We start from the raw sequence: 19,158 nt of genomic DNA, 5'->3' as shown, positions 1-19,158 counted from the left end.
ACATTTCTCAATATTTTGTGCACCAATTTTGAAAGAGCTGCCTATAGAGTGATTGCCAGAATAGAAATGATCACTTTTCTTTTAAAAATTGTTTTAGAGCTGGATATAGTGGTCTTAAAAATAAAAAGAGCAGCGTGAAGAGCTAAGTGGTTAAGCACTCCTGGGTTCAATCCCCAGTGCTGTGAAAATTAATTACATCATTTCTAATTTTTAAATTGTCATACCATATTATTTAATTAGTAAATATCACACCATATCAATCTTTAATTACCCCCTCCCTACACCCCAGTAGTAAATCTTGGAAATGTATGCCTATTAGATCCAGCTATATAATTTTTCCAAAATGTTCATGTATCTGATCATTTTTTAGTGAACAAATTTTCCTTCCTCTTTCCCTATCCCTTCTTTCCCCTTCATTTTTTCAGCAGCTTTATGATATACTTTACATACATTCATCATTTGATGTGTACAATTTGGTGATTTTAACATATTCACAGTTATGTAACCACAATAAATTTCAATATTTTTTAAAAAATATATTTTTAGTTGACAATGGACCTTTATTTTTATTTATGAGTGTGCTGAGAATCAAACTCAGGGCCTCATACATGCTAGGTAAGCGCTCTACCATGAGCTACAACCCCAGCCCCAATTTTAATACATTTGTTTCGCCTTAAAAAGAAACTCCATACCCTTCACCTGTCACTTTCCCATCTCTAACCTTCTGCTCCCAGCCCCAAATGACTTCTCATCTATTTTGTGGTTCTACAGATTTCCCTCTATTGAACATTTCAGAAGTCATATAATATATGGACTTTTGTTACTGAATTCTTTCACTTATGTTACTCAAGAGTAATCCATGTTGTAGAATGTATCAGTGTTTCATTTCTTTTCATGGCTGAGTAATATTCTGATGTATGGATAGTATTACATTTTGTTTATCAGTTTATGGACATTTGAGTTGTTTTTGATTGTTATGAGTAATGCTTTTGAACATTCATGTACAACCTTTTGGGTGGACATATTTTGTCATTTCTCCTGAATATATACCTAGAAATAGAATTTCTTGGTCAAATGGCAACTGTACGTTTAACTAGTATAGGAAAATGATTCCTTTTCTATGTGTACGTAAACATTGCGGCAATTAAATGTTTTGTATATTCATAAGCAAATGTTTCCCTAGGGTAGATCCACAACTTCTTCAGTATTATCAGTTAAAAACTTTCTTTATTTGCTGGTTATGGTGATGTATGCTTGTCATCCCAACTATTTGGGAAGCTGAGTTAAATTCAAGGCCAGCCTGGGTAAGGTAGAGGTGATGTGCCCTTCTCAGTGTGTCAAATTGAGAGTCCACGATATCCATGTGTATTAGGGTTCTCTATAGGAACATAATCAACAGGAAGTATAATTATAAAAAGGGGAGTTATTAGGTTGGCTTACACGACCAGAGCTGGATAGTCCATAATTGCCATCTGCAGGCTGCAGAGCTGGAAGAACCAGTAGCTGTCAGCCCAAGAGTCTGAAGCCCCAAGAAGGATCAATTGTGCTATCCTAGTCTAAGACCAAAGGCTTCTGGAGAATCACTGGCAGAGTCCACTTTGGAAGAGTGAAGAAGTGAGAGTCTGATATCCTCAGAGGATCCCAGCAGCAATTAAGAACCTGGTCAAGAAGAATGGACTTGCATCTGCTGCTGCTTCTTGTTCTTCCAACTTTTATTCCATCCAAGTCATCATCCTATTGGTCGATGATGCCCACACTTAGGGAGGGTCTCCATTTCAGTTGGCTGTCCCACATGCCAGTCTTTCCTAGACACACCCTCACCAACGCATCCATATTCCTCTTAATCCTTGGCATCTCTTTTTTAAAAAATAATTATTTTATAGTTACAGGTGACACAATGTCTTTATTTTACTTTACGTGGTGCTGAGGACTGAACCCAGTGCCTCACTCATGCTAGGAGTGCTGTACCTCTAAGCCACAACCCCAGCCCAATCCTTGGCGTCTCTTAATCCAGTCAAATTGACAATTCAAATTAACCATTACACCATGTGTCTTATTGCTGGTGATTTAATCTTGACATTTGGTTAAGGTGGGGTCTGACATGTTTCTGTTCTATATATCTATTATTTTGGGCAGAAATAACTTGAAATTACATAAATATCTTGCCTGAGTAAATCTTGCCTGCAGTAATTATTACTGTGGTATGCTCTTGGTGATTTTCCAGTTCCTTTATTCTATCCACATTGATTGATTAGAATTTTTATGCAAGAAAAAATTGTTTCTCCTTTATGTTACTTATTTGATAATTTATTTATATTAATATAGTATAATGGCTGGGTATGGTGGTGCACACCTGTAATCCCAACTACTCAGGAGGCTGAGACGGGAAGATTGCAAATTTGAGGCCAGTCTGGGCAATTTAGTGAGGCCCTGTCTCAAAATAAAATTTAAAAAGGGGTAGGGATGTAACTCAGTAGTAGAACACTTGTGTAGCATGAGCAAGGCCCTGGGTTCAATCTTCAGTGCCAAAGGATATTTATTTTATGTTTAGGTTATCATCTAATACTATCATTATTTATTTTTGTTGTTCAAGTTGCTCCAGCTGTGGCCATTGGGAAGTCTTTCAGGTTGGTTCCTATGTCCTTACCTATTCTCTGTGGAATAGGTAGGTTGGTTCCATACCTATTCCCCTCCCCTTTTTTGGAGCACCATTTCTAGGCTCACACTGTATATTCTTTGAGGTTCCAGTATGCAGAACTACACCATGCAAGTAGAAAAGAGATTTGTCTTAGAGTGTTTAGTATTGCTATAACAGAATACCTGATATTGGGTGATTTATAAAGGAAAGAGTTTTATTTAGTTCACAGTTTGGGAGGTTGTAAGTCCAAGATCAAGCCACCACATCTATTTGGTCTCTACTAAGGGCCTTCTGGCTGGATCATATTATGGTAGGCGGCGTCAAGGCAGGAGCATGTGTGAGAGTGATAAGCAGCCCTTGTGAAGAGGGATTCAGGGGAAGTGCCAGGCTCACTTACAACAATCTGGTCCTGCAAGTACTGATATAGTCTCATGAGAGCTAGAATGTCCTACAGACAATAATAATGCATCTTAAAGACCTAATCAATTTTTTAAAGGCCCCACCACCTCACTACCATTACATTGGAGAATGAAGCTTCAACATGAGTTTTGGTGGGAATCTACCGCATACTAAGCAGAAGTTATTTCATAATCCTTGAATATGTTGATTCCAGATTGAGTTCTCTTTGCTAATAAAGAATATTTCTTAGAATAATGTTCTGCTAATAATATGACTCATTCTGAGAAGATCCACAGCCATATAATGTCACAAATAACAAACCTGGAGAAGTCTTTTATAGAAGTAGGTCCAGTTGAAGCTTACAGACAGGGTATTAATTACAAAGGGTATGACTTCAGGTTTAGTAAATCACTTAAGAATTTATAATAACATAGATAATATAAGAAAAACTATGTGAGTATATGTTTGATTAGGAAGACTGTAAATTTTAAAAATAAACTATAGTAGCATACTGATATATTTGGATTTTTAATGGAATTCTTACACATTTTTTCTTGTTAGAATTGGCGTGATTTGGATGCAAGAATCACAGATACAGCAAATGAATCAAAAGATAATGTCAGATATTTGTATACTCTGGAAAAAGTATGTCAACCTCTCTATAACTATGACTTGGTAAGTATACTTTTAAAAATGCAGTTTAAAAAATTAACTTGTATAATTAATGCACTTTAAAACACCTTCAATGTGTATGTATTGGGAAAAGCACACACTGACAAAAGGTTATTTAAAAGTTATAATTTCCTAGTCTATATTTAGAATGAATTGTAAATTCTATTTAATATTTTAATCCACATTTAAGTATATAGCATTATTGTAAGTATGACTTCACTAGTCAGTTAAGCAAGATGAATATATTACTTATCCAATGCTGCATAGCAAATTCCCTAGGAGAGAGTGACTTTAAGCAGTGAGCATTCATTATGTCACAGTTTCTGTGGACCAGGAATCCAGGCACGGCATAACTGAGTGCCTCTGCTTCAGGGTCTCTCATGAAGTTTCAGGCAGGCTGTTAACTGGGGCTGGGGTCTCCTCTTATGGGTTGGCTGACTGGGGAGGGTCCGTACCTAAGCTTCCTCACATGGTTGACAGATCTGAGTTCTTATCAGGTGGTTAGTTCTTATTCAAGGTGCGGCTTGTTTCCCCCAGGGAAGGTGATTCCAGAGTGAGCAAGACGGGAAGCTGCCATCTTTTTGTGACCTAAATGTGAAAGTGACATCTCACTATTTCTGTTGTGCTCTGTGGTTAGGAGCAAGTCAATAAGTCTGGTCCACACTTGAGGGCAGGGAGTATACAAGAGTCAGAATACCATGAGGGGAGCCTCACTGGGGCATTCTTGGAGGTTGGGTACCATGGAAGGCATTTATCAGTTTATTGAGTAGCAAACCCAAGCTCATCATGGATGGGGACTTTGCCCGAAGCACTCAGCCCATCAGTGATGCAGGACAGGCCCATCTTCTGTTTCTAGTTCACTTTCCCCATCATATTTCTATTGAGTTCCCTTGAAGAACATATTAGCACTGCTATTTTCAAAAGTTACTATTATTATTATTATTTGTACTCAGGATTGAACCCAGAGATGCTTAACCACTGAACCACATCCCCAGCTCTTTTTTTATATTTTATTTAGAGACAGGGTCTCGCTGGGTTGCTTAGGACCTCACTAAGTTGTTGAGGCTGGCTTTGGACTTGGAATTCTCCTGCCTCAGCCTCCCAAGCCACTGGAATTACAGGTGTATGACTATTAATTTTTAATTTATAAGTTATCTGGCTTTTCTTAATATTTCTTTTTTGTGGGTGAGTACTGGGATTGAACTTAGGGGTGTTTAACCACTGAGCCACATCCCCAGCCATATATATATATATATATATTTAAATATATTTTTATTTGTCAAATGGATCTTTATTTATTTACATGTGGTGCTGAGAATTGAACCCTGTGCCTCACATATGTTAGTCAAGAGTTCTACCACTGAGCCATGACCCCAGTCCCCGTTTCTTTATATTTTAGTAGAGACAGGGTCTTGCTGAATTGCTAAGTGTCTTGCTAAGTTGCTGAAACTGGCTTTGAACTTGGGATCCTCCTGCCTCAGCCTTCCAAGCTGCTGGGATTATAGGCATGCACTACTGTGCCCAGCTTCTTAATATTTCACATGTAATATGAAAATTATAGAAAACCTCTATGTCTTCTTTAGATATAAATGGGAAATCAGGGCTGGGGTTTTGGCTCAGTGGTAGAGTGCTTGCCTAAAACACTGGGTTTAATCCTCAGCCCCACATAAAATAAATAAATAAATAAATAAATAAAGGTATTATGTTCATCTACAACTAAAAAAATATATTTAAAAATGGGAAATTGGGGCTAGGGTTGTGGCTCAGCGGTAGAGTGCTTGCCTAGCATGTATGAGGCCCTGGATTTGATCCTCAGCACCACATAAAAAACAAATAAATAACATAAAGGTATTGTGTCCAACTACAGCTAAAAAGTAAATTTAAAAAGTGGGAAATCGTAGAAACTAGTATTTGTTGAGAATGTAGTGAGGTGTTTTCCAATCTTGAATGGTGTCACCTCTTGTGAATCACTTCTAGACAGGAGGGCAGTTCAGACAGTTGTATTTTTAAAGATGCTCATGGGCTTTTGTTCTAGGCATTGTGATATGTGCTTCAAACATGTTTCCATTCTGTATACACAACAATCCTTGTTTCAAAGATTAAGAGATTTAATTTGAGTATCTCGAAATTGATGGAACCAAATTGGAAGCTGTTTTCGCTGGCATTTTGGGTTGTATTTTTTCCCCTTGTCACTATGCCGCTGCCTTCAAGGTATTCTCTAAGTTAAAATGCTTTCTAAGTAATTTATATTAGTGTCTCATCTCTGTGTTCAGCATTCTCCATTCTGATTTCTGAAGAGATGGGTAGATCTTCCACAGAGGTGGCAGTCCTGGTCACCTGGCTTGGTTGGCCAGCCTTGGGTAAATGGCTGATTTCACATAGAATTGGCAAAGAGAGAGGTTCACGTCCTAAGAGGGCATCAGAAAATGAGAAGTTTATGTGGCACAGGAGAGAAGAAAGTGGGTTGAGAGTCCTGGGCAGGTGTAGTTCTTCCTTCTTTGTGGAAATTCATTATCTATCCAGGGGCACCAAGAGGGAGAACAGGAAGACACTTCAGAGGCAGAGTCTGTTAACTGATGTTATAAAGAGATGATGAACTTAATTCAAAACTACATTATTAGTGTTGTTATTTGCAAAAAATTATGATCTTCTTAAACTTCACTCTCTGTTGATTTCTACCCCTAGTACTAGCAACTGGAGTTCTGTTGGGAAGCTTTTAAAATTTTGTTTCATATAAAAACACTGATGTGAGCTTTTGGATGTTTCTGTGTATAAGACCAGGAGTAAAGGAAACCAGATTATATAGTGTTAGAGAAATAGGGCTGTGGCTGCAGTTCAGTCAGCAGCCCAAAGACTCCATTCTCTAACTCTACAACCCAAGCAAAAGGAAGACTATCAAAAAAAAAAAAAAAAAGTAAAAGAAAAGTTAGAGTTATTACTTGTTGCAAGCCTTTGAGTTGAAATACACATATACCTGAAGCTTTCTCCATGAATACCTACAAATTGCCCTTGATATAAAAAATAATAGATGTAGTGAGTAAAATTGAAGCATATGTTAAATCGAATGATGGTTATAGGTGGTCATTATGCTGTTCCCTGTACTTCTTTTTGTATTCAGGGCTTTTCATTATAAAAAATAAACTTGGAAGACAGATACAATGCTTCTTATTATTGTCAAGAGCTCTGAATTTTGAGATATACTGATTTCAACTTCTTAATTCAAAGGACTTATTTAAATTTATATAATTTTAAAATCATTTAGTTCATCCTAGTAATTTAAACTTTGTTCAGCTGTTCTTGTCATGGAAGTGTCTTATTATTATTATTATTTGGTGGTTGTTGAGCTTTTTATTGTTTCTGAGTTAGGAAGATTTCAGGCCGTACCTTTTGAAATAACAGCAGTGTTAACAGTAGTGAGTCATATGATTTCTTCCCACTTACACACCTACTACTGCTATCGTTTCAAAATTACTTTTTTCCATTAACTTTCTTTACTGTCATTAAAAGCAACCATCAATTGATTTTTATCTTATAATTGTGATTTAGGTAGAAAAAGTGCAAAGGATTCATGCTTTCGTTTCTGGAAGTTTGCTTAGTTTTTATTGTCCTGGTATTATGCTTTGGGTATATCTACTGTAATATGTTTCACATAACAATATCTGAACACTGTATCTTAATAGGAAGAAATTTTCATTCAGGGAGTGATTATAAATAATGATATTTATCTGGGAGTGGTGGTGCATGCTTATAATCCCAGTGTTTCTTGTAATCCTAGTAGCTCAGGAGGCCGAGGCAAGAGGATCATGAGTGCAATGCTAGCCTCAGCAATTTAGTGAGGCCCTTAACAATTTAGCTAGACTCTGTTTCAAAACATAAAAAGGGCTGGGATATGGCTCAGTGGTGAGGTGCCCCTGGGTTGAATCCCCAGTACCCAAAATAAATAAATAAATAAGTAAAAGATATTTAAAACTTGGATGAAAGGCATTTCCTGAGGGACCCATTTGATGCCATCCCTGAGCTCTCTTCATTGGAGTTTGATTTAGCACAGGTGGAAGGGACTCCTAGGCATAATTTTAATAGGATATTTTGGACCTGTGATCCATAATATGGATTATGACATGCAAGGTTCCGTATAAAGCAATGATGTTGATTTCCATTAGCTTCATAAAATTGATTTAATTATTTGTGGTTACATTTCCACTTAGGACATATAATATACTAATCAGCAATTGTTCTTCCGCATTTCATTTATTTGTCAGCATTTTTAAAATGTTAAAAATCTTTATATATAGTTATCTTGTCCCCTCAATTAAAAGGCAAGCTCCAGGAATGCCTTTGATCTTTTCTGTGCTGCCCTAGTGATTTGCACCCTGGCTATAAGCAGGGTCTCAAAATCTGAGCTACATAACTAACTCATAGCTGTGGGACCTTGGGCAAGCCTTTTTAACTTCCCACCTCTCTATTTTCTCAACTGAAAAATGAAAATAATAATTATACTTTATTACATAGCTTCTAATACACTTTTATTTTTTACACTTTAATACCTCTGAACTCAGGACACACTTCATTGTCAGCTGAGTTTTATGAATCATTATGGGTATGACTGGATACCATCTTAAATTACTAGTTCTCTTCTGGAGGGGAGTTTTAATTTTTTTTTTTTAATTTTGGTTTTTGTACTATGACTGTGATCTCAGACTGCAGTTGAGTACCAGCTTGTGCTACAAATTCTTAAGGGAGTTTATTCTTCTCCCCTTAGTGGCAGGATTGTTTGTCTTTCTCTCCATATTTCTTTATGTTCATCTTAACATAGTGAGTGTAGCCGATTGGTGGCTTAGTTTTATGTGGGAGTTAGACTCCCCATGTTGGTGCTTTTCTTTCTTTCTCTGGCACAGATGGTAAGGATATAAGTATAAAACTACTAGAAGAAAACACAGGGGGAAACCTTTTAGGACATTGATCTGGGCAAAAATGTTTTTGGATAAGAGCTGTGCTCAGTGATGCATGCCTGTAATCCAAAGGTTTTGGGAGGCTGAGAGCAGGAGGATCACAAGTTCAAAGCCAGTTCCAGCAACTTGGCAAGGCCCTAAGCAACTTAGTGAGTCCCTGCCTCAAAAAAAAAAAAAGAAAAAAAAAAATGCTGGGGATGAGGCTCAATGTTAGGTGTCCCTGGATTCAATCCCTTGTACCAAAAAACACAACAACAACAAAAAAAAAACCCTCAAAAGAACAGGCAACAAAAGCAAAAAAAAAAAAAAAAAAAAAAAGACAAATGGATTATATTAAACTAAGAAATTTTTGCATAACAAAAGAAGCAATCATTCTAAAGAAGAGACAACCTGCAGAATGGGAGACAAAAAAAAATTCGAAAACTATACATCCAACAAGAGATTCATATTCAGATTATATAAGGAACTCAACAGTAAAAAAAATCCCAAATAATCTGATCAAAAATGGTTGAAAGACCTGACCAGACGTTTCTTAAAAGAGACACATAATCAGTAAAGTTATAGGTCAGATGAAATCAAACCTATCTTAAAGGGAATCAGCATGAAACTCCTAGGTTAGTGTCTGGTACACATAAGCAACCAGTATTGTTTCAGTCAGCGTTTTCACTGCTGTGACTAAAGGACCTGAACAGAGCAATTGTAGAGGAGGAAAAGTTTATTTGAGAGTTCATGGTTTCAGAGGTCTCAGTCCATAGACAGCAGGCTCCATTCCTCAGAGCACAAGGTAAAGCTAAACATCATGGTGGAAGAATGTGGTGGAGAGAAGTAGCTCACATGATGGTCAGTAAGCAGAGAGAGATTCCATTTGCAAAATACAAATCCCAAAGCCACATCCCCAATGTCCACCTCCTCCAGCTACACCCTACATGTCTTCAATCATTACTCTATTAATCCCATCCGATGATTAACTCACTGATTTAGTTAAGATTCTCAAAACTCGTTCATTTCACTTCTGGATAGTCTTACATTGTCTCACCCATGAGCTTTTGGGTGACACCTCACATCCAAACCACAACAGTATGTGTCTTAGTTGTACGTGTTCTTCTTGCTTTACTTGTTTGTGTGAGTCTCTTCTCTAATGTGAGCTCCATGCATAGGTTTCCTATCTTTAGATCACTCCCAATATCTTCAGAAGCTAATGGCACTTAATAGGTTTGCTGAAAGATGAATCTAACATGTGAATAGGAGTAGTAGTCTAACTTGTGTTTTTAGCTACCTTTTTGATCAGAAATAAGTAAAGAATTCTCTTCACCTAGTTTTTCCTTTTAATATCTTGCATCTTCCTTGGTACGTTTGTTAAAACAAATGTCCTTTTTTTTTTTTTCTGTTTCAGACCAATGTCTGGGATATCATATTGCATTTGGTAAAATTTGACTTAGAGATAAAAATGTTATACGATTTGGTGTATATTTAGAGTTCTGAATAGCATAACATATTTACTGTTTAAATTATATAAACATGTGATGGAATTCACTTGCTCTGTTTCAATGTTAGGTTTCCATGGCACATGGTATACAAAATTTGATTAATGCCATCAGAATGATTCACAGTGTGTCAAGGTATTACAACACCTCAGAGAGAATGACCTCATTGTTTATCAAGGTGAGTTTCTAAGGGAAGAAATCACACTTGTGAGCCTGTGGGGAAAAAAAAAAATAATTCTTTCCCTTTGAGCCAGGAAAGAGAATTGGGAAGTTTGGGTAGTCTCAGAATTCAGGATTTTAATACTTGGAGTGGATGAGGGAAGGATGGAGATGACTGGAGTCAGTTGTACTTAATAGTTGGGGTCAAGGGTATCTTTCTCCTTGTCAGAGGTCAGCCCCAAGGCGTTTTGTTTAAATGTAGCTGTTTTTGCTGGGTGTGGTGGCATATACCTGTAATCCCAGTGACTCTGTTTTTTTTTTTTTTTCCTGTGGTGCTGGGGATTGAACCCAGGGCTTTGTGCATGGGGGCAAGCACTCTACCAACTGAGCTATATCCCCCAGTGTCTCTATTTTTAAATAAATAAATTAAGCTGTTTGGTAACTTATTCATTCCCAGTATTTTTTTTTTTAATTCTGATCAACAGATAAGGATCATGTCCACAATTAGCCTTGTTTCTTTAGCTCCTTCTAACCATTGCTATGGTTTATGTAAAGTCTTCCTATTAAGACATGTGGTTAATTATTTTTTAAAAATTGAAAAAGTACCCAAGAAACACATGAATGATATTTCTTATAAACGATTCAGACAGAATGAAATGTGTAAAGTAGCATTTAAAAAAATTATTAAAAAGCAAAGTAGAAATTTAATCACCACCTATGTCCTAAATAAGATGAGAACCTTCTCATTCTTCCCAACCATTTGTCTCCCTGTTTCTTGCTGTCCATGTCCTACACTGGGATCATTCTTTATTCCATGTTATTGTTAATATTTTTTCAACATTGTGAGTCAATACATATTCAAACCAAAACCCAGGTATTGCTCATTTCTTTAGTCATCTCTCACCACTGTTTGATGATTTCCAGATCTTCCTCCTTCTTGGATTCATTATTACTTTTAAAAAGAAATTGTCAAGTACTTCTTTCAGAACGGGTGTGTTAATGGTGAATTTCCTCAGTTCCTACGCATATTAGGATAGTTTTATTTCCTCCTACCACTCAAGTGCTGGTTTGACTAGTATTCTAAGTTCAACATCATTTTCACTTGGAACTTTGAAGACATTGCTCACCATTGTCTAGGATCTGGTATCGTTGGTGAGGTGTTACGTGCTAAAGTGATTTTTTTTCCTTTGTAAGTAACTAGTTTTATTCGCTGGAAGCCTTTGGATTTTTTGTTGTTGTTGTTGTTGTTGAACATCTCAACTTTCAAACTGATGTGATGTGGTTCTTTTTACATTTATCTTGTCTATACTTGCTGGTTTCTTTTGGTCCAAATTTTTTGTTTTTTCATTCCTGGGAAATTTTTCTTTTTTTTCCTTTGATTATTTCTGACCCACCTGTTTCATTCATTCTCTCCCTTTGAATCTAAATTCCTTTTCTCTTCATTTTTTTTTTAATCTTCCCTTGTTGTTCTTGGATTTTTCAGCTCACTCATTTGTTCTTCAACTTTGTACCAGGTACCAGTCAGTTCATCAGTCAATTTATTATTTTTATTTTTTATTTTTTGCTGTGCTGGGGATTGAACCCTGGGCCTCACACATGCCAGGCAAGTGCTCGACCATTAAGCTACACTCCAGCCTTTTTGTTTTGTTTTAAGAAAAAAGAAGTTCAATTTTTGTATTATTGTTTTCTTCTCATGGATGTAAAATCCTCTTTTAGCTTTTTCATGAGTTGATTTAGTTAACAAAAGATATTTTAAGAGATTTTACATATGTCTTTTCTACATTTCCTCTCTTTGTTGAGTTTAATGCCTCTGCTCCCATGTTTACATTCCTCAGTTGCTTGATGATTCCTGGTTGTTCTCCAGTCTTTACATTTGTGATTCTGTAGTTTGTCTTTTATGAGGCGGTGTGACTTACTATTGGGAGGTGAGTGTGTGTAGGTTTTTCTCAGATGTGACCACCAGGGCTGCAGCATTTTACCCAGGACATGACCATACCTTTCCAAGACTGGTGCAGACTCATAGCTTTGTTTTTTCAGCAAATGACATTATTGTCTCCTGTACAAGTTGGTCCAAATTCAGTGTGTTATTTCACAACTGAGGGGGACTTCACACTTGCTGGTCTAGGAATTTCCCCAGACCCATTTCTCTTCACAGTTACCTTTTACAGACCTGGGTTCTGGTTTCTGGGTTTTGGTTTTCCCTTCCCTCCTGCAGATCTGATCTCTTGTGCATTGTGTCATTTTTAGGGATTCCCTAAAGTTCTACGTGTCAGTCTGACATCTTGATCTAATCTCTAAATGGCCATTCTTCTTTTTTTCTTCACTGTTTCATGGCATATGAGAGGTGTTTGCATATTGAAGAAAAGGAATCATTGGGGAGGAGTAGACAAATGGAAAATGTAGTTCACTTGGAAACACATGGCCCCAATGACATTGACTTAATGTGACTTTGGGTTTTCTTTGTTTTATCTGGTGCTTGTATTTCTTTCTTTTTTTTTAAATTTTATTTTATTTTGTGATTTGTTCCCTCCTCAAGTGTACTGTTTACCATATGTTTATGCTTGTGCTTTTATAAACACAGAACCTGTATTATTTGCCTATAGTTATTTTGCACCTAAATTTATTTTAGGTAACAAATCAAATGGTGACAGCTTGTAAAGCATATATTACTGATGGAGGAGTAAACCATATTTGGGATCAGGAAACACCAGTGGTACTAAAGAAAATTCAGGTTCGTAGAAATATTTTTCTTTTCATAAGCTTTCACCATCTGACCCAGTTTTGCTTTGTTCCTTCAAACGACATGTTAACTTTTGAAACAATCTTGAACACTATAGTGAGAATATAAAAATGTCATTTATGTCTCACTGTCTGGCAGTGAGAGGAGTAGGTTAAAATGATGGAAGAAGGGGAAACTTTGTGATAGGCTTTAACTAATAGGTTAAGGTGTTTAAATGAAACACAGAGCAAGTAGGAGTAGCTGCTCTGGTAAAACAGAAGAAATAAATGAGCAAATTAGAAAAAAGGAAGAAAGCTGAGACTCGTGCATGACAAGCACCTAAAACTGCAGCAAAATCAATTGTCGAAGGTGGAAATGGCAGTATAATTGGAAACGGCAGGAGAGGATTGGTGTGCAATTCCTAATTGAAGTCATAAGCCTCTTTTCTGCTGGACCAAACTCAAGATGGGAATCCAGGACCAGTCCTATGACCGTGTGCTCTTCTGGAGTCAAAGAGAACTGACAAAGGAAAGAGTCTTCAGAACAACTTGAGGCTCAACAAAAAGCTGACAAACGAAAGGCTTTTAATAATTTAAAAAAGAAGATGGACCAGGGCCTCCAGCCAGCCATACAGCCCCTTCAGAACAACTGGGAGGTCCACACATGTGACGACAGAACAGAAGCTTTGGGGACAAGCTTTGAAAAATGTATTCAGTAAATACACCAAACAGACGGGTGTGTGGGGGAGCAGCACAGAAGCAGGGGCTGGCAGGACAAAGGGCACCAGAAACAATAAAAGAGCTTGTTGAGATGGTGAAGGCAACAGAGTGCTCAAGAGTAAGAAAGAAATGAGCAAATTGGCAAAAAGGAAGAAAGCTGAGGCTCATGAGCACAGGAAGAGCCAAGGAATGGCTTCATGGCACACTTGGTCACATCTTGGACACACTTGGTGCATCTTCAGGATAAAACTGATATCCAAGATGGCGGGCCAGAGGGAGGCAGCGTCTGTGTTGCTCTGTGACCTGGGTCTCAACTAGCAGGAATACTGCTGCTCTGAGAGTGATAGAAGACCCCTCCACAGCTGCTCTCATGCAGAAATCACCAGCTCTGTGCCCATAGCAGGGCTCCAGGCCTCAGCATTGGAGCAGGACTCCTTCCCGACTCCAGTCACCCAACTTCTGCCTGGGAGCGCCTTAGCAGGATCACCGCATCAGCACCTGCGCAGAACCCCAGACGCTGCTCCACTCCCATGCAGGACACTCAGCTGCTACCCACCCAAGGAATTTCAGCCATCGCTCCCCTGTGAGCCCCCGTCTACCAATATGGGGCTCCCTTGGTCATCTCCATCTTGTGACTTGGCAGCTACTGCCATAGTTCCCTACCTGCGGTAGTCAGCCTGCACCTGGGGACATCCCACAGGATCTGAAGACATCCAAAATCCTCAACACTGCCCATAGCACAAGAGTTAATAACAAGAATCAACAAATGGGACTTACTTAAACTGAAAAGTTTTTTCTCAGCAAGAGAAACAATAAGAGAGGTAAATAGGGAGCCTACATCATGGGAACAAATATTTACTCCTCACACTTCAGATAGAGCCCTAATATCCAGAATATACAAAGAACTCAAAAAATTAGACAATAAGATAACAAATAACCCAATCAACAAATGGGCCAAGGACCTGAACAGACACTTCTCAGAGGAGGACATACAATCAATCAACAAGTACATGAAAAAATGCTCACCATCTCTAGCAGTCAGAGAAATGCAAATCAAAACCACCCTAAGATACCATCTCACTCCAGTAAGATTGGCAGCCATTATGAAGTCAAACAACAACAAGTGCTGGTGAGGATGTGGGGAAAAGGGTACTCTTGCACATTGCTGGTGGGACTGCAAACTGGTACGGCCAATTTGGAAAGCAGTATGGAGATTCCTGGGAAAGCTGGGAATGGAACCACCATTTGACCCAGCCATTGCCCTTCTCGGACTATTCTCTGAAGACCTTAAAAGAGCTTATTACAGAGATACTGCCACATCGATGTTCATAGCAGCACAATTCACAATTGCTAGACTGTGGAACCAATCCAGATGCCCTTCAATAGATGAATGGATAAAAAAAATGTGGCATTTATACACCATGGAGTATTACGCGGCACTAAAAAATGACAATCATGGAATTTGCAGGGAAATGGATGGCACTAGAGCAGATTATGCTAGTGAAGCTAGCCAATCCCTAAAAAACAAATGCCAAATGTCATCTTTGATATAATGAGAGCAACTAAGAACAGAGCAGGGAGAAAGAGCAGGAAGAAAAAGATTAACATTAAACAGAGACATGAGGTGGGAGGGAAAGGGAGAGAAAAGGGAAATTGCATGGAAATGGAGGGAGACCCTCAATGTTATACAAAATTACATATAAGAGGTTGTGAGGGGAAGGGGAAAATAAACAAGGAGGGAAATGAATTATAGTAGATGGGGTAGAGAGAGAAGATGGGAGGGGAGGGGAGGGGAGGAGGGATAGTAGAGGATAGGAAAGGTAGCAGAATACAACAGTTACTAATAGGGCATTATGTAAAAATGTGGATGTGTAACCAATGTGATTCTGCAATCTGTATTTGGGGTAAAAATGAGAGTTCATTGAATCTAATGTATGAAATATGATATGTCAAGAGCTTTGTAATATTTTGAACAACCAATAAAAAAATACAAAAAAAATAGTTTATTTTATTATTAATATAAAAAAAAAACAAAAACAAAAACAAAAAAACAAAATCCTCAACACTGCACGCCACAGAGCTTACCTCTGAACACATCGCACTGCACCATCGCCCTGTTCCCTCCACCCCACCCGACACCCCAGTGCTGGAAGCAGCCTGCCTCCATCTTGGCTCAGCTTCCTCGCCATCTTTGGTGGGGGCAGCTCCCAGATTGGAAATCCAGCTGGCCAGGTACCCGGTTTCCAACTCTCCACTCTCCCCAGTGGCTGGTAACCGGGTACAGTAATTGCCCAACACAAAACTGCATGGTAGCCCTGTTGAAAGAGGTCCCTAGAAGGAGAGGGTGCAACAGTTTGAGACTAACAGAGAGACCAGGCACTGAGAAATCTTCAGGCAAGATAGGGAGGTAGGACTGGGTGCCCAAGTCATACAGTGGACCTAAGAAGAGACCCTTGAGGTGCAGTCTCCCTGCAGGAACTGGCAGGTGTCACACCTCACTTCCAGGTAACCTGTACCAGGACCAGCCTTCCCATTCTGGTTACCTTCACCATTCTGAGGGCGGAGATACCAGCCAACAACAGACAACCGCACCTATTGGATGAGAAGGGAAGCAGGAAGGATACTGATCTCCAACGAAAACAATTAACAATCGAGATTTTGTTTTCCTCTTTTTCTTCTCCCCCTCTATTCTCCCGCTCTCATATCCTCAACATATATGAAACCAAGTACTATGCATGAATTAGAATTTTGAGGACTGGGATGTCTGAATAGTATTTTATAGTTGTGTTGTATATTCATTTATTCTTTTTTCCTTCAATTTTTACTATTTTAACAATCTTTATTTTTCTTAATAACATATGCGTGCTTGTTTAATGTTCTATCATCCCATGCACTTTTCTATCCAAAATTGCTTTCTATTTATTCTCCTGCTACTAACCCTTTTCATTATGTTTCTCTTTCATACTTCCTAAGATATACTAACTTTATATCCTCACATCCTGCCTCCTTAGCATATTATCCTATACCTCACCCCCAGTTCATTGTCCACTGTCAGAAACTATAAACCCTTTTACAAACCTACTAATTATAAATATTAATCAAATTCAACATTTGTGTACATTGTGACCAAACTGTAAACATCTTAATAGCAATGAATTGTTTATAGGTGTTTATATTGTTTACATTGGAATCTGTTAACATTGTCCTTCCCCACAAAGGAGAGGTATTGGAATCCTACAGTAGCACTATAAGCCTATAGGGTAAAAACGATAACATCTTGTACCCACAGCGCTAGAAGGAAAGACACATGAGCAAGACGTAAAGACAAGGGAAGAAAGTGCCCCAAACAAATCAAGATACCACATTATTAGAATCCATGGCCAGCACAGTGGAAGAAATGTCAAAGAAGAAGTTCAGGATGTACATGATTAAAATGTTCCGTGAATTAAAGGATGATATAAAAGAGCAAATACAGGCAGCAAAAGATCATTCGACAAAGAGCTACTTACCAAATACAGAAAGCAAAAGATTACTTCAATAGGGAGATACAAGTTCTAAAAACAATCAAACAAAACAAAACAAAAAAACCCCAGAAATCCTTGAAATGAAAGAAACAATAAACCAAATTAAAAGTTCAATTGAAAGCATCTCCAACAGAGTAGACCATTCGAGAGACAGGATTTCAGACAATGAAGACAATATATATAATCTTGAAAAGAAAGTAGACCACACAGTGAAAATGGTAAGAAACCTTGAGCAGAACATTCAAGAAATATGGGATAGCATAAAAAGACCAAATTTAAGCGTTATTGGGATAGAAGAAGGCATAGAGTTCCAAACTGAAGGAATGAACAATCTTTTCAATGAAATAATATCATAAAACTTTCCAAACATGAAGAATGAATTAGAAAAGTAAATTCAAAAAGCCTACAGGAGAAGCTGGAGAGATCCAACATGGCGGCGGGCGCGGAGAGATCAAGTCTCTGACCTCTTCAGCTGCGCGGGCATAGGGAGTCTTAAACTGTCTAAATGCTGTTTGCTCAGGATCACTAGGCAATGCTAAGCTGACATGGATCTGGGGTGAACAGTCTGGGCCTCTCAGAACACACACCGAGCCCGGATTGGCTGAATTCAAGCCCCCCGTTCGCCTGCGTCTCGCAGACAAACCGCTGTGACTCAGCACTAAACGATCCTGCTGAAACAACTGGTCGACCCTTCTGAACCTGCGGAGGTTAATACTAACCCAGCCTTCATAGGCAGTGGCCACAGGATTGAGACGGGGCTTGGGAGAGCCAGTCAGGACCCACCTGTTCTATTGGTCACCCGGCAAAGGGAACGAACTGTCGCCATTTGCATGGGATACCACCATGGCAGAGAACTGACGTCACCAGAATGCGGCGGAGGAGATAACTTCATTGAAACCGGCAGCGACAGGTGTGTAAACCCCCTAGCCTTCCCTCTCCACACAGCGGGGAAACCTCAAGGGCCCCTCCCAGCTCTCCTGTGAGCGTGACCGTCAGACTGAGGGAATCAGGAGTGGCGCGGGACCCTCGGTGCGGAACCCCCGGCTACCGCTCCCACCAGTGCTGACAACTGAGGTCTCTTGCACCAGCTACCGGCGGCTGGCTACTGGAGAGCAAGCGAAATACGCTGAGGGTTCTCAGCATGAAGCTCCACAAACTTAGGGTCTGAGGGAATGGCAAACAGGGAGAGTGTGCCCAGTCGTTTAAGCAAATAGGGCTCCCAGGATCAGCAGACCTGGCGTGTAGCCAGTATTGTGGTGAGCATCACCTGTGAGTGGGGCCTGGCTTGAGGAAAAGTAGGGAAGTGTCTAGACACAAGAAAGGGCCCTAGGCACTCAGGATTGGAGACCCGCCCAGTCGGGGAGGAGGAGCTGCTGCACTGTGATTGGTTCCCGCATATTGAGAGAAGAAGCTTGGCCCGGTGGGCACAGCTCCACCTACTGGAAGAGAAGTTAATCAAACTCTAAGACTGCATTTATTAATTTTTTTTATTATTTGGGTTTTTTTCATTTTTGTTATTTTTTAAATTTTAAAAATTTTTTAAAACATTTTTTATTATTTTTATTATTTTTATTTTTTTGATTATTTTTTATTTTTTTTCTTTTTTCTTTTTTCTTTTCATTTCTTTTAAAATTCCTTATTCCCCCTTCCTTGAATTCTACCTGCTTACTCTCATTCTCTTTAGTGACTTCTTCCCTTCCCTTCTAATACCTTTCCTCCCAAGCATCAATAGGAGTAAACAGTAACTCAGCAGTCAAAGAGAACAAGAAGTAACATGAGCAGCATGAAAAAGCAAGGAAGAAAAGGAGTACAAACAATGAAGGACAGCCTAAATATTCAGGAGGAACTAGAGGCATCAGAAAAATGGTCAAATAAAGAACTCAAGGAATACCTTA

At 38.8% G+C, this 19,158-nt stretch overlaps 1 protein-coding gene across 1 annotated transcript in view; it reads left to right on the top strand.

Moving 5' to 3' along the window:
- Dnah8 (dynein axonemal heavy chain 8) overlaps positions 1-19,158 on the top strand; it is a 275,799-nt gene that overhangs the window by 9,330 nt on the left and 247,311 nt on the right. Inside the window, exons 5-7 of the mRNA XM_076860182.1 lie at positions 3,599-3,712; positions 10,213-10,320; positions 12,931-13,032. Of these exons, the coding sequence (XP_076716297.1) occupies positions 3,599-3,712; positions 10,213-10,320; positions 12,931-13,032 (324 nt within the window). The remainder of the gene's footprint in view (positions 1-3,598; positions 3,713-10,212; positions 10,321-12,930; positions 13,033-19,158) is intronic.

Source organism: Callospermophilus lateralis, chromosome 6 (assembly GCF_048772815.1).
Source record: "Callospermophilus lateralis isolate mCalLat2 chromosome 6, mCalLat2.hap1, whole genome shotgun sequence".
Lineage (NCBI taxonomy): Eukaryota > Metazoa > Chordata > Mammalia > Rodentia > Sciuridae > Callospermophilus > Callospermophilus lateralis.
Note: the sequence above shows the minus strand (reverse complement) of the source record. Positions and strands in the feature narration are given on the sequence as shown.